Here is a 15,424-nt window from a genome sequence, read left to right on the forward strand (position 1 = left end):
GACCCGGAAGTGTCTCCGGACAGCGCTGGCCCCTGGCCTCTTGAGTGAGATGGGCGCACAACCCCAGAGTCTGTCAAGACTGGCCCGTACGGGCAGGGGTACCTTTACCTTTACCTATGTAATGCCGATAAAAGGTTTGATGATGATGATGAACTAAAGCATCCAAAACTCATTCCTCCTCTCTCTTTTTGGAAATAATTTTTATTTGGTTTTACAGATATAAAATTATAATACAAAATGCATATCTATATTTAGAGATTTCCCCCGAATCTCTAGACTTCCCACCTTCCCCTCCTATTATAAACCTTTTCAACGGCATATTAATTCATCATCCAAATTATACGTCTCTCCATTTTGTTGTCCATAATATCTTCTACATTACAAGTGTTATTACAATCCTGCCAATGTTTCCATCTGCTTACAGTGGTCTCTCAAGTAGATTATGAATTTCCCCCATTCTTTATTGAAGTTTTGGTCTTCTTGGTTCCTGAGCTTTCCTGTTAGTTTTGCAATTTCGGCATAAACCAACAGCATAGTTTGCCACTCCTCTCCGGTAGGGACTAGCCATCTCTGGGCTAGTAGCATCCGTGCGGCTGTCGTTGCGTACATAGAGTCCCTATTGCTCCTTTGGGATTTCGGTACCTCTCATCTCTTCCTCTTGACCTCCTTCCTCCGACTCTCCTGCTTCAGTTTCTGCCTCTGATTCTGCACTGCTCTCTGCCACAGACTCTCCCAGCTCACCAAATCCTGTTACTTCTTCAACTTCCAACACCTCCTCTCCTCAGTCTTATCCCTCTGACCAATCATGCTCGTCCCACCCCAGCTGGTTCCTGCCACCGTTCCTCTGTGTTCAGCCAGGCCATGGCATCACCCCTGCTTTTGCTGCCGCAATTGCTGGCCATGGGAGCCACACATGTGTCTTCACTCCGTGGAGGCACAGGGACCCAGGATTTGCATGCGCGCAGGAGAGAGAAAGGAAAGGGGCTAAGTGATTTCCTTTGCAGCGCCCTTGCGAGTTGTAAATCTGAAGCTCGGAAGCCTCATTAAAATTAAGCTTCTGTCAGAGCTAATTTTTTATTGCCACTTCTTTTTTCTCTCCTTTTAAAAATATCCATCCCATTAGGACAACTCGTTTCTCTCTCTTTGTTCTGGGAGCATCCCCTAATCTCCCTCATTAACGCAAACACCTCCATTGGCGGATCTTTATCTTAGCCGGTGCACTTTCTTGCTTTGTACTTTTTAATGCATTAATGTGTTTTGAAGCTCTGTAAAACCGCTACACTAATTATTTGATTGGGGCTAACGAAGCGATTTCGCTGGCGGTCACGTGAGAAACCAGACAGATTCACACGGGGGTTTTGTGTGTGTGTTTTTTTAACCACAGGTAAGCCTTGAAGCCCAATTCACTCACCCACACACTGGGAATAGCTTGCTTTGCTCAACCTGGTTATGCACCCAGGCCTTTGCAGGAGCTTCGTGTCAAATCAGATTCCTTATGTATTGGTGTTCATTTATAATGTAACTGCTTTCAATTTTATTTTATACTGAGCTTTTTAAATCTATGGAGTGTGTTGTGATTTTAACCTGCTCTGAATTTGCTTTCTGCGATGAAGAGTAGCCTTATAATGTTTTAAATAGATCAATAAATCAACCAATCTATTGCTTCCCTGGAAGGAGGATAGAGAAGAGTTGAGTGTACTGCCTAGTCTATTGTAACTCTTCTTCTTCTTCTTCTTCTTCTTCTTCTTCTTCTTCTTCTTCTTCTTCTGTCACTCGTAGTCAAGTAAGATTGTCTTTCATGAACACGGTTTAAAAAGTGAGTCCGTAAGTGACTGTGGAGGCCAATTCTGGATCCACACGTCCTTCCACAGTGGGGACATTGGTTTCCGAACAGGAGTTGATCACGGTGTGGATTTGCCAAGCGTGCCTTCCTCTCGGCACGTTTCTCCCTTGTGTCCTGAGTTCAAGTGTCTTCAAAGCCCATGACACCTTTGATAAAGGCTGTTCTCCAATTGGAGCACTCACAGGCCTGTGCTTCCCGGTTGTCGGTGTTTATACTGCATTTTTTAAAGATTTGCCTTGAGAGTCTTTAAATCTCCTTTGTTGACCACCAACATTATGCTTTCCATTTTTAAGTTTGGAATAGAGTAGTTGGGTTGGATGACGATAATCAGGTATCCGTACAACATGACCAATCCAACAAGTTGAAGAATCATTGCTTCGACACTGGTAATATTAACTTATTCCAGTACACTGGCATTGGTTCTCCTGTCTTCCCAAGTGATATGTTTTTGGAGACACTGTTGATGGAATCTTTCGAGGAGTTGGAGATGGCATTTATAAGTGGTCCACGTTTCGCAAGCACATTCATTGCTTTATATTCATTGTTGCACCTGCTTTTCAATCTGTCCCTTGCCACTGCTGGCTTGCAACCCCAAGATGGTCTGCTAGATGGGGCTTCTATTGCCAAGACCACATAACACCGGTCTTGAAAGACCTACATTGGCTCCCAGTACGTTTCCGAGCACAATTCAAAGTGTTGGTGCTGACCTTGAAAGCCCTAAATGGCCTCAGTCCTGTATACCTGAAGGAGCGTCTCCACCCCCATCGTCCAGCCCGAACACTGAGGTCCATCTCCTGAGGGCCTTCTGGCGGTTCCCTCGCTGCGAGAAGCCAAGTTACAGGGAACCAGGCACAGGGCCTTCTCGGTGGTGGCGCCCACCCTCTGGAACACCCTCCCACCAGATGTCAAGGAAATAAACAACTATCAGACTTTTAGAAGACATCTGAAGGCAGCCCTGTTTAGGGAAGCTTTTAATGTTTGATATATTACGGTATTTTAATATTTTGTTGGAAGCCGCCCAGAGTGGCTGGGGAAGCTCAGCCAGATGGGTGGGGTATAAATAATAATTTATTATTATTATTATTTTTTCTACTACACAATCCTCACTGGAAAGCTTCCAAGTGGAGTTTTTTTTTGGGGGGGTATGTCTGTGCTGGGCCCCACCCACTTTGTTTCTCACAGCCTCGTTTCTTCTTGTGTCCTCTTGCAGTTCCTCACCTCCGGGAGTTTTCGAGAAGGAATATGAGATCTATCGGGATTACGGCTCCGACGGGCAGCGGCTGCAGTACAGGTGAGTTGCCCTGATGCTAAAGAGAGTTTAGAAATTAGAGCTTAATTAGAGTTTAAAAATTATAATTTGGATGATAATTTGGTCTTTTTTATTTTAGTTTTTTATTTTAATTGGATTATGATTTGACAGGTTAAGTGGATTTTTTTATTGGAAAATTAATAAAAACGATTTAACAAAAAACAACAAAAACGGACCTCCGGAACGAATTAAGTTCGTAACCAGAGGTACCACTTTACAGTGCTAGATGGACCCAGCAGTCTGTATAAGGGGGCTTTCTGTGTTGCTAAGTGGTAACCGGAGAGCAGAACGCATGGTGCGCAAACCTGTGGAACAAACCCTGTGTGCTGTGGTTTCGGCAGCAAAGTACCCAAACCCTTGTTACCTGTCCCTACTCACTTGGGAGGCGTTGGGGTAAAAACGCATCAAGAGCTGCTTCTTGCAGCACCAAGAAAAACATCACCCGCCACAGACCTGGAAGCAAGGCGTCATGCAGAAGGCAATGATTATTCCAAGCTTGCTCCAGGGGTTATGAAACCTGCATTTCAAACAGGAGGCTGCCAGCATCTCCTGAGCACTTGCAGTCTTGCTGTGCGAATTGCGCCCAGCTGTTTGCACAGGGGGAGGCGGCTGGGTTTAGCTAGCGGTCAATATTTGCTTTCATTTCTCATTAATAGCAATCCTCAGTCTTTAAAGCAAAGCACCCAGGTAGGTAGGGAACGGCTGTTGCATCCATATTTTCTGGGCTTTGCACAGCAGCGACGAAACCTTCCTACTACCAACGGTTCACCTGGTTCAGTGTTGCCTGCCTTGCTTGCCGCCAGGGCTTCCCATTGGGTACCTTTCTCAGCCCTGCTTGGAGATGCATAGAAGAATCATAGAATCATAGAGTTGGAAGAGACCACAAGGGCCATCGAGTCCAACCCCTTGCCAAGCAGGAAACACCATCAGAGCACTCCTGACATATGGTTGTCAAGCCTCTGCTTAAAGACCTCCAAAGAAGGAGACTCCACCATACTCCTTGGCAGCAAATTCCACTGTCAAACAGCTCTTACTGTCAGGAAGTTCTTCCTAATGTTTAGGTGGAATCTTCTTTCTTGTAGTTTGGATCCACTGCTCCGTGTCCGCTTCTCTGGAGCAGCAGAAAACAACCTTTCTCCCTCCTCTATGTGACATCCTTTTATATATTTGAACATGGCTATCATATCACCCCTTAACCTCCTCTTCTCCAGGCTAAACATGCCCAGCTCCCTTAGCCGTTCCTCATAAGGCATCGTTTCCAGGCCTTTGACCATTTTGGTTGCCCTCCTCTGGACACGTTCCAGTTTGTCAGTGTCCTTCTTGAACTGTGGTGCCCAGAACTGGACACAGTACTCCAGGTGAGGTCTGACCAGAGCAGAATACAGTGGCACTATTACTTCCCTTGGTCTAGATGCAATACTCCTATTGATGCAGCCCAGAATTGCATTGGCTTTTTTAGCTGCCACGTCACACTGTTGGCTCATGTCCAGTTTGTGGTCAACCAAGACTCCTAGATCTTTTTCACATGTACTGCTCTCAAGCCAGGTGTCACCCATCTTGTATTTGTGCCTCTCATTATTTTTGCCCAAGTGCAATACTTTACATTTCTCCCTGTTAAAATTCATCTTGTTTGTTTTGGCCCAGTTCTCTAATCTGTCAAGGTCGTTTTGAAGTGTGATCCTGTCCTCTGGGGTGTTAGCCACCCCTCCTAGTTTGGTGTCATCTGCAAATTTGATGAGGATGCCCTTGAGTCCATCATCCAATGCCCTGGATCGAATCTGGGATCTTCTGCATGAAAAGCAGGTGATCTACCACTGACCTACGACACGCACACCCCTACCCCGATGTTCCTGCTTGCCCCAAACAGGGCAAGCCAGACCGGAAGGAAGTGGCAATACCTAGAGGGCTGTGTGAGAACAGGATGCCATTGGCCTGACCTAGCAGGCCCTTCTTTCGTTCTTACCTTGTTATAAGGTGTGTGTCTGAACACAAACGTGGGTCCGAATACGCTCAGGTGTATTCATGCACACGATGCTAAGAGATTTAGGACCTTTTGCTAGAGTTAGAGCACGTGTGTGTTACACAGATCTCTTTCCTCTTAACCATATGCCCACAAGACATTCGCACACCAGAGGAATAAAGAAAAACAGGTTTCTTAACTTGAAATGAAAAAGAGAATGGAAGAGATAGAGATGAATAACTATGCAACTTATAGAAGGCATCTGAAGGCAGCCCTGTATGTTGTTGTTTAGTCGTTTAGTTGTGTCTGACTCCCTGGACCAGAGCATGCCAGGCACTCCTGTCCTCCACTGCCTCCCGCACTTTGGTCAAACTCATGCTGGTAGCTTCGAGAACACTGTCCAACCATCTCGTCCTCTGTTGTCCCCTTCTCCTTGTGCCCTCCATCTTTCCCAGCATCAGGGTCTTTTCCAGGGAGTCTTCTCTTCTCCTGAGGTGGCCAAAGTCTTGGAGCCTCAGCTTCAGGATCCGTGCTTCCAGTGAGCACTCAGGGCTGATTTCCTTCAGAATGGATGCGTTTGATCTTCTTGCAGTCCATGGGACTCTCAAGAGTCTCCTCCAGCACCATAATCCAAAAGCATCAATTCTTTGGTGATCAACCTTCTTTATGGTCCAGCTCTCACTTCCATACATCACTACTGGGAAAACCATAGCTTTAACTATACAGACCTTTGTTGGCAAGGTGATGTCTCTACTGGGGTTGGACTAGATGACTCCTAAGTTACCTCCCAATTCTGCAGTTCCACAATTAGAATCTTGTGCTTAAAGTTGACTGAGATGTTTCTGGACTTGGCATAATACGCAACCAGAGGTAAACATCTCCTTCCCGGAGATGGTTGTTCGAGGCCTGTAATTTGGTTTTCGGGCACGCAGGTCCCGCCAGACAAATTCATTTACGTTGGCCGCCTGGCTTGTCAAACTTAATCTCCACTTTGGGCAGAAGGATGGGAGAGGAAAGATCTTTTCTGAGCAAGGAGCTTTGCCTCCTTGAAAGGGCCTGGCAACATCTGCTCAACTCCCGAAAACCTTGGTGCCTTTCTGCCACTAATGGCTCCTTTCCAAGCACCAGCCATTGCAAATGGCGCCAGTTTCTAGGAGAGTTGAAATTCATCTAAGGGAAGCTTCAGTGCTTGAGGATGCATTCAATGCTTTTAGCCCCCACCTCTTAAGTCTTCCCTAGTTGAAGAGTTATTTAGATGTTCAATAAAACAACAAGAACATAGACAGCTGCCTCAAGCCAGACCAGACTTCTGGTCCATCTGGTACAGGATTGTCTCTGATGAAGTCAGAACGCATCTTGCAAAGACTCGGACCACAATGGGAAGGGAAAAAGAAAAGAAACACAGAGAGAAAGAAGACAAACAAAGGAGTAATGAAGTGGTGTTAAAAAAATAGAATTGTAGAGTTGGAAGGGGCCCCCAAAGGTCATCCAACCCAACCCCCTGTAACCCAGGAATTGAAGCCAAAGAATCCCTGAGGGATGGCCCCCAAACCTGTTCAAAAACCTTCAGTTCTACTAGCTTCCAAGGTAGTCCATTCCACTGTCAAGGAGCTCTTGCCCTCAGAAAGTTATTCCTAAGGTTTGGTTTGAATCTCCTTTTTTGTATTTTGAATCTGTTGGTTTGGGTTCCACCCTCCAGAGCAGCAGAAAGTTCGGTGGTTCGAATCCCCACGATGGGGTGAGCGCCCGTTGCTTGTTCCCTGCTCCTGCCAACCTAGCAGTTCGAAAGCACGAAGTGCAAGTAGATAAATAGGTACCACTCTGGTGGGAAGGTAAACGGCGTTTCCGTGCGCTGCTCTGGTTCGCCAGAAGATGGCGAACATGCTGGCCACATGACCCGGAAGCTGTCTGCAGACAAACGCCGGCTCCCTCAGCCTATAGAGCGAGATGAGCACTGCAACCCCAGAATCGTCCATGACTAGACCTAACAGTCAGGGGTACCTTTACATCAGAAAAATAACTAGGAGTCATCATAGGGAATTCGCTTTAAAATTTCCTCTTAGTGTCTTGAGGCATTGGAAGAAGGCACATTAAATGTTAGGGGTTATTAGAAGATAAAATGGCAAATGTCATTATGTCGTTATATAAACTTTTGCTGCAGTGACCTTTTGAATTCTGCGCGGGGTCCTTTGCCAATCTTGGAGGGGATATTGTAGAACTGGAGAAAGCACAGCAAAGGGGAGCTGCAGCGGCTGAGGACAGATTTGGAATTGTTTCCCTATGACTGTTTCCCTGCGTGTATGTTGGAAGGGGGGGATGATTAAGGAGGGGAGATTAGTATTATTAGAGGGTTATGAATCATGACCAACGGAGGGGATGTGAATAAAGAGCAATTCTACACGCGGCTTCCAAACACGGCAGCTCGGAGTCATCCGGCGAAATTGATTTTCTGGCGTTCACAAAAGGAAATGTTTCATTATATGAGGCATATAATTAAACTGGGGGATTCGAGGACCCACGGTTCAAAAAGGGTGCACTCTCAAAAGAATGAAGCTGTAGATAGGATCACCATGGGGACTTTTTCCTAATGTGGAGGCAGTGAATCAGGGCCTGGGAAGCTTGCGTGGAACTGTGGAGCTGGGAAGCGTTAGGAAACGCACATGGTTGAGCAGCAGCAGCAGCAGCAGCAACTAAATAGTCGAGCATCTGCTTGCGTACGGAAGGTCCCAGGTAATAATAATAATAATAATAATAATAATAATAATAATAATAATAATTTATTTATACCCCACCCATCTGGCTGGGCTTCCCCAGCCACTCTGGGCAGCTTCCAACAAAATATTAAAAACAATACAGCATCAGACATTCAAAACCTCCCTAAACAGGGCTGCTTTTAAAAGTAAAATACAGTGGTACGTCGGGTTAAGTACTTAATTCGTTCCGGAGGTCCGTTCTTAACCTGAAACTGTTCTTAACCTGAAGCAGCACTTTAGCTAATGGGGCCTCCTGCTGCCGCTGTGCCACCGGAGCACGATTTCTGCTCTCCTCCTGAAGCAAAGTTCTTAACCCGAGGTACAATTTCTGGGTTAGCGGAGTCTGTAACCTGAAGCGTGGTTAACCTGAAGCGTATGTATGACATCTGTTGGGAGGGCGTTCCACAGGGCAGACGTCACTACCGAGAAGGCCCTCTGCCTGGTTCCCTGTAACTTGGCTTCTCGCAGCATGGGAACTGCCAGAAGGTCCTCGCAGCTGGACCTCAGTGTCCGGACTGAACGATGGGGGTGGAGATGCTCCTTCAGCTATACTGGACCGAGGCCGTTTAGGGCTCTAAAGGTCAGCACCAACACTTTGAATTGTGCTTGGAAACGTACTGGGAGCCAATGTAGGTCTTTCAGGGCCGGTGTTATATGAACTCGGCGGCCACTCCCAGTCACCAGTTTCAAACCCCACCAGCATCTCTCCCACCTGAAACCCTAGAGAAGTGCTGCCAGGTGAGGAACAGAAGGCCAGTGCACCACCGTCTCTACCTACAGGCCAAGTTTAAACAGGTGGGCAGCTTTGCCCACCTGTCCATCACCTGACATTGCATCTTTGCCTACCTTCCATCCAGTGTCTCTGAGAATCCGCTCAGCCGTTTCTGCCCTTGTTGCTTGACGTTTAGCCCCCGTCCTGAGCTGCGTTGGCATTCCCAGCCACGCCTGGCGTCAACTGCCTGCCAACCCCCAGAGGCCCCTTCACGGACCGCTGCTATGCTGCCGCTGAAATGCCCCCGCCATTTTCACTTCTGCCTGCTTTGGTGAGCACGACAGGACTTGATTTTAAGAAAGAGGGAAGGAGGGAAGCAAACGAGGGGAGAAGACAGGTCTGTCCCCTGGCGCCTGCACCCGAACGCCCCTTTGTCATGGTGCCGTCTGCAGGTTTGCCAGCAGCCCCCTCCGCCCCCCCCAGCTCATGTCAGAATCGGAGTTTGCAAGTGGAAATGGCAGCACTTTTCCTTGGCTGAGAGACAGGTCCTTCAGTGGGACTTGGGGCCCAAAGCAAAGGATGCTTAGAGTCTGTTTCAGGGAGAGGAGGCCAAGTAGCGTCCCAGGAACTTAGGAATCTGCCTTATACAGAGTCAGCCCATTGGTCCATCCAGTAATATAATAATAATATTAATAATTAATTATTTATTATTTATAACCTGCCCATCTGGCTAAGTTTCCCCAGAGACATCACCTTGCCAACAAAGGTCCGTATAGTTAAAGCTCTGGTTTTCCCAGTAGTGATGTATGGAAGTGAGAGCTGGACCATCAAGAAGGCTGATCGCCGAAGAATTGATGCTTTTGAGTTATGGTGCTGGAGGAGACTCTTGAGAGTCCCATGGACTGCAAGAAGATCAAACATATCCATCCTTAAGGAAATTAGCCCTCAGTGCTCACTGGAAGGACAGATCGTGAAGCTGAGGCTCCAATACTTTGGCCACCTCATGAGAAGAGAAGACTCCCTGGAAAAGACCCTGATGTTGGGAAAGATGGAGGGCACAAGGAAAAGGGGACGACAGAGGACGAGATGGTTGGATAGTGTCTTCGAAGCTACAAACATGAGTCTGACCAAACTGCGGGAGGCAGTGGAAGACAGGAGTGCCTGGCGTGCTCTGGTCCAGGGGGTCACGAAGAGTCGGACACGACTAAACGACTAAACAACAACCAAACCCGCCCATCTGGCTAAGTTTCCCCAGCCACTCTGGGCGGCTCCCAATCGAGTTAAAAACAATACAGCATTAAACATTAAAAGCTTCCCTAAATAGGGCTGCCTTCAGATGTCTTCTAAAAGTCTGGTAGTTATTCTCTTTGACATCTGGTGGGAGGGTGTTCCACAGGGCAGGCGCCACTACCGAGAAGGCCCTCTGCCTGGTTCCCTGTAACTTGGCTTCTCGCAGTAAGGGAACCGCCAGAAGGCCTTCCGAGCTGGATATTTGTTGTTGTTTAGTCGTTTAGTTGTGTCCGACTCTTCGTGACCCCATGGACCAGAGCACGCCAGGCACTCCTGTCTTCCACTGCCTCCCACAGTTTGGTCAAACTCATGCTGGTAGCTTTGAGAACACTGTCCCACAAATCAGCACTCAGGGCTGATTTCCTTCAGAATGGATAGGTTTGATCTTCTTGCAGTCCATGGGACTCTCGAAGAGTCTCCTCCAGCACCAGAATTCAAAAGCATCAATTCTTCGGCGATCAGCCTTCTTTATGGTCCAGCTTTCCCTTCCATACATCACTACTAGGTAAACCATGGCTTTAACTATACGGACCTTTGCTGGATATAATTATAAAAGTTATAATTATAAAAATCTTAATAATTATTCATAAAGGAAACAGTTTATAAGACGTAAATAAGGAGGCCAGATACATGATAAAGGAAGTCTTTTATTTGGTTGTTTGTATTGTTGTATGTTATGCTCACTGTATGTTATGTTCACGTTTAATGAGAGTGGATTTGTGTCTTGGGGGTGGGGATTTATGTTATGTTGTTATGTTATCATCATCATCATCTTTTGGGATGACACATGAGCAGCCTTGGAGACTTTGGCTGGAAACATACAAATTGCTGCTTGCAGGATATAAAGTACTGTAAGAGTATTTTCTTTAGTATGCATGCAGCAATGTTGTCTAAATGAATGCCGACATGAAAAGCAAACTGACCCAGTTTTGCAGTTTGTTGTGTGGGTTTGTGGGAGATGCATACGGCATTGGCAGGGACTCCTTGGCGTAAAAATGACCCGGTTTAGGTCTACTTAATGGTGGCATCCGACAAGGCTAGGCGCTACTGATATCAGCAAAAAAGGCAGGCTGGCCTCCACCTGGTTCAAGGCTGGGGGCGGATGCTGCTGTAGGGCCTCAGGATCACCACCCGAACTCACACACACATGCCATGTCTCTTACGGCGTGATCCGTTTGCTGCTTTGTAGAAATGACTAAATCAGCATTCAGGAAGAAGCGCATCCTCACGGCTCATCCGTATTAATTTGTTTACAACTTGGCCTTCGGCTCCGAGAGCGGATTTCGGAGCGGTTCTTCCCGACTTCAGTCTGATTTCACACGTCGCTCCCTTGACCTTCAACCCAGGAGCTCAGAGACATCTCTGTGGGCTGTGTGTTCGATACGCAATGGGGGGGAAAGACCTCCATGGATCAGGGCCCTTGCACACTCGCATTTTAACACCTTCAAACTATGGGTAGGGGTAAAGGGTGTTTGTGTATGTGGTCCCCCCTGGCCCGAAATGACTGAGCTCTGCAGAGTGCAGATCTCATCCTTTAAAAGCAATTTTTCCAATCGTCAGGAATGCACAGCTCAGCTTGGGTGTGGGCCGTGCTCTCGAGGGAAAGGGAGAAATATTTCCACTTTGGTGGTGGGGTGCTGTCTCCTTCAGGGATCTTTGTCCTCTTCATGGCATGCAGAAGAGGAATGCATTATGGGTTGCTTTTTTATTTCTTTTTTTTAAAAAAAATCTGAACTGAAAAATTTACTTTACGAGAGACAGGTTTCATTTCTCTGCTCCTCATGCCAGGGCAGGAAGCTAAGATGAGCGACAGGGTCAAAAGTGCCTACAAACTCTCTGCTTCTTGTTTGCAGTGTGAGGAGCTTGCAGGAATCATAGGATTCATAGGATTGTAGAGTTGGGACTCCATTCGGGGGGGCTGAGTCCCCTGTTAAGCCGAAGACACCTCAGCCCATAGGAGTTGGCCCCTATCTTGGCAATTCTGCATTAAGTGGACAGCTGGAACATGGCAGGCATTGCATCTGGGACCTTCTGCTTGAAGCAGCTGCATGAAAAGCTGCCTACTTCACTAAGGACTAGAATCTTGCTTTATTTTTAATTTTTTAGGATTTTGCTACTGTCTCTCCAGCCTTTATTTGATCTACAGCTTTTGTTTCCCCCCGTACAATATTTTATTGGTTTTTCCATTGTAATGGGAAAAGGGGGCTGCTCGTGCGTAAGCGTTTAAGTCCTCCAAGCTTTACCATCAGTTCCTAAACTTTCCCAGTCCGAGGAGGCATGGGTGCGTGGCTACCTCAATCGCTGGCAGAATCCGTCAGTGGGCGTTTCCGGAATTTACACCAACATAAGAGTTCCTTGACGGAAACTCTCCTTCTGGATTCTCTGCATGACAGTTTCCTCCGCGGAGTGGGCGTCCCCAGTGGAGGTCCTGAGCCCTCCCCGCTGTTCTCACTGGAAACATCTTGGAGCCATTCCTCTGATTGAGTTTCTGCAGGAACTCTCCCTCTCCCCCTACTGGTTCCTTCCTCCGCATCCGAAACTCTCCTAGCCTCCTTGAGCCCTTCCACCACCTGACTCTCCGATGCAGGTTCCCTGACATCCACCTCCCCTCCAGGACCCCCCTCACCCCCCATTTCCCCCTCTTCTCTGGGTGGTGAGGCTGGGAACCCCTTGAAAGAATCCTCCTCATCTTCGGTAGACTCGAAAACCGCCCTCCACCTACTACTATCCCTTCTTTCCCCATACTCTTTCCCATCTGATTCTTCTTCCTCTTCCTGTCCTGATTCTGGGAATCCCTCAAACTCCTCTTCCTCATCAGTGGTGCCGAAGTGTTCCTCCCAGAACCTAGCCAAGGGCTGGGGCTTCCTCGGGAACCGGCGATGAAATGTTCCTACTAAGACCTCATCCTTGACCGTTTCTGCCGGTCACCAGGTATTTTCGGACTCCGGTTCCCCTTCCCATGCCACTAAGTACTCCACCTGTCTCCCCTTCCACCGAGAGTCGAGAATTTCTGCTACATGACTGCTCCGCTCCCTCTCTTCTACTTGCGGTGCCGCTCACTTTCGCGTTCCCCAAATTCTCGCCCCTCCCTGTATGGTGATAGTAATGACCTATGGAATACTGGATGCAGTTTCATGTTGTCTGGCAGCCTGAGTTTAAAGGCCACCGTATTGACCTGCTGTATAACCTTGAAGGGTCCCAGTCGTTTTGGCCGCAATTTTTTGCAACCCCCTTTGAACGGTAACCCTTGTGTTGACAACCACACCCGGTCCCCCACCCTTATGGTCTCTCCTTCCCTTCTGCTCCTATCTGCCTGCTTCTTGTATTCTGCCTTGGCCCTATCCAAATTCATTTTGAGCTGTTGGTGTATTGCTTCCATTTCTTCCACAAAATGTTCCGTTGCCGGTACGCTCCATCTCCCCCCCCTTCCTCTGGAAAGGCCCTGGGGTGACACCCATAATTAGCCAAAAATGGACTCATGCCCGTGGACACATTTTCCGCATTATTGTACGCGAATTCGGCCAGGGCTAATTTCTCTACCCAATCATTCTCCCTGTTATTTACATAACACCTCAGATATTGTTGCAGAATACTGTTTGCCCTTTCCGCCTGCCCATTTGTTTCTGGGTGTCTGGCTGTTGAGAAATTGACCTCCACGTGCAGTAAGCTCATGAGCTTCCTCCAGAACCTGGACGTAAATTGTTTCCCTCGATCTGAGACCATCCTCAAGGGGGCGCCATGCAACCTAAAAACGTGTTTTACAAACAACCTGGCGGTTTCTTCCGCCGTTACCGCATGTGAGCAAGCTATAAAGTGGCACATCTTGGTTAACAGGTCTACCACTACCATTACCGCAGTTTTCCCCTTGGATCTTGGTAAATCCGTCATGAAATCTATGGAAACTGCCTCCCATGGCCGTTCAGGTGTGGGTAATGGTTCCAGCAACCCTGCTGGTGCCGCCCTTTCCCCCTTTGCTCGCTGGCAGCGGTCGCACCCCCTTACATACTCTCATACATCTTCCCTCACCTTGGGCCACCAGAATTGCCTGGTAACTAACCACATTGTTTTGTGTAGCCCAAAGTGCCCCGCGGTGGGGCTGTCGTGCAGTTGTTTGAGTACCCTACCCCTCAATTCCCCTCCTGGTATGTACAAGGCCCCCTTGTAGTACAACACCCCGTTCTTTTCTTCAAAACCCCCGGTGATCTCCCCGGCTCTACTGAGCCCTCTGAGCTTCTCTTGGGCGTATTCATCGTTCTCTGTCCCTTCTACTAGTTCTCGTTGCCCTACCAATGCTGCCCCACACACCCAGTGGTCCTTGGGGATGACATGTCTCTCTTCTGGCGCTCCCTCCCCCTCCATATACTCTGGTTTTCGAGAGAGAGCGTCCACTCTCACGTTCTCTGGTCCCGGTACGTAGCGAATCTCAAAATGAAATTTGGAAAATTCCTGCGCCCATCGCACTTGTCTCTGGTTCAGTACTCTGGCCGTTCGCCAATATTCCAGGTTCTTGTGGTCCATGCACACCTGGACCTTGTGCTGCGCTCCTATTAGCAGGTGCCGCCATCGTCGAAACGCTTCATAAATGGCGAGCAGTTCCCTGTCGTACACTGTGTAGTTCCGTTCGGATTTATTCAACTTCCGCGAGAAGAAGGCACACGGTCTCCAGTCTGACGCATCCTTCCCCGGCTGGAGCAGAACCGTCCCTACCGCTCGATCTGATGCATCTGTTTCCACCCTCATCGGTTTCTGTAGATCCACGTGCAAGAGCTGTTCTTCCGAAGCGAACGCTTTCTTTAGCTTTTCAAACGCTCGCTGCGCCTCTTCCGTCCATGCAAATTTCTTCTTACTACTGAGACAATCGGTGATGGGAGCCGTTAAGTGGGCAAAGTTTTTGATGAACTTCCGATAGAAGTTTCCAAACCCCAGGAATCTCTGCACGTCCTTCCTGGTTCTGGGTGTCTTCCATTCCAGTACCGCTTGGACCTTGCTAGGATCCATGGCCAATCCCTTGTCTGATAAACGGTACCCCAGGAATTCCACCTCTCTAGTATGGAACTGGCACTTCTCCAGCTTGACCCACAGTTGGTTTGCTTGCAGTCGGCTTGGGACCTCTCGGACATCTCAGACATGCTGCTCTTCGTCCTCTGAGTAGACTAACACATCGTCTAAGAAGGCTACACAGTTCTTATAAAGCAAAGGTCCCAGCACGTGATTCATGAATGATTGGAAACAGGCTGAGCCCCCCTGTAGTCCGAAGGGCATAATGAGATACTCAAAGGCCCCCAAGGGGGTGAACATGGTAGTTTTCCATTCATCCCCCTTCCTCATCCGTATCAGGTTATACGCCCCCCTCAGGTCCAGCTTGGTAAAAATCTTTCCCTTCCTCACCCTGGTCAAAATGTCGTCAATCCTGGGCATGGGAAAGGCCACAGGTTCTGACACTGCATTGACGGCCCGGAAGTCCACGACCAACCTGGTTTTATTAGTGTCTTTTTTGTCCACAAAAAACACTGGGCTGCCCCCCACCGCTCTTGACTCCCTGATGAAACCTCGTTTC

The 15,424-nt window shown here is 48.0% G+C and overlaps 1 protein-coding gene across 2 annotated transcripts in view; it reads left to right on the forward strand.

Moving 5' to 3' along the window:
- The window catches only part of ARHGAP39 (Rho GTPase activating protein 39), a 216,167-nt gene that overhangs the window by 122,400 nt on the left and 78,343 nt on the right, over positions 1 to 15,424 (forward strand). For both annotated transcript variants that reach the window (XM_083749067.1, XM_083749068.1), the window contains exon 3: positions 3,054 to 3,134. In XM_083749067.1, coding sequence (XP_083605193.1) covers positions 3,054 to 3,134 — 81 coding nt within the window. The remainder of the gene's footprint in view (positions 1 to 3,053; positions 3,135 to 15,424) is intronic.

Source organism: Podarcis gaigeae (genome assembly GCF_964106915.1).
Source record: "Podarcis gaigeae genome assembly, chromosome: 7".
NCBI lineage: Eukaryota > Metazoa > Chordata > Lepidosauria > Squamata > Lacertidae > Podarcis > Podarcis gaigeae.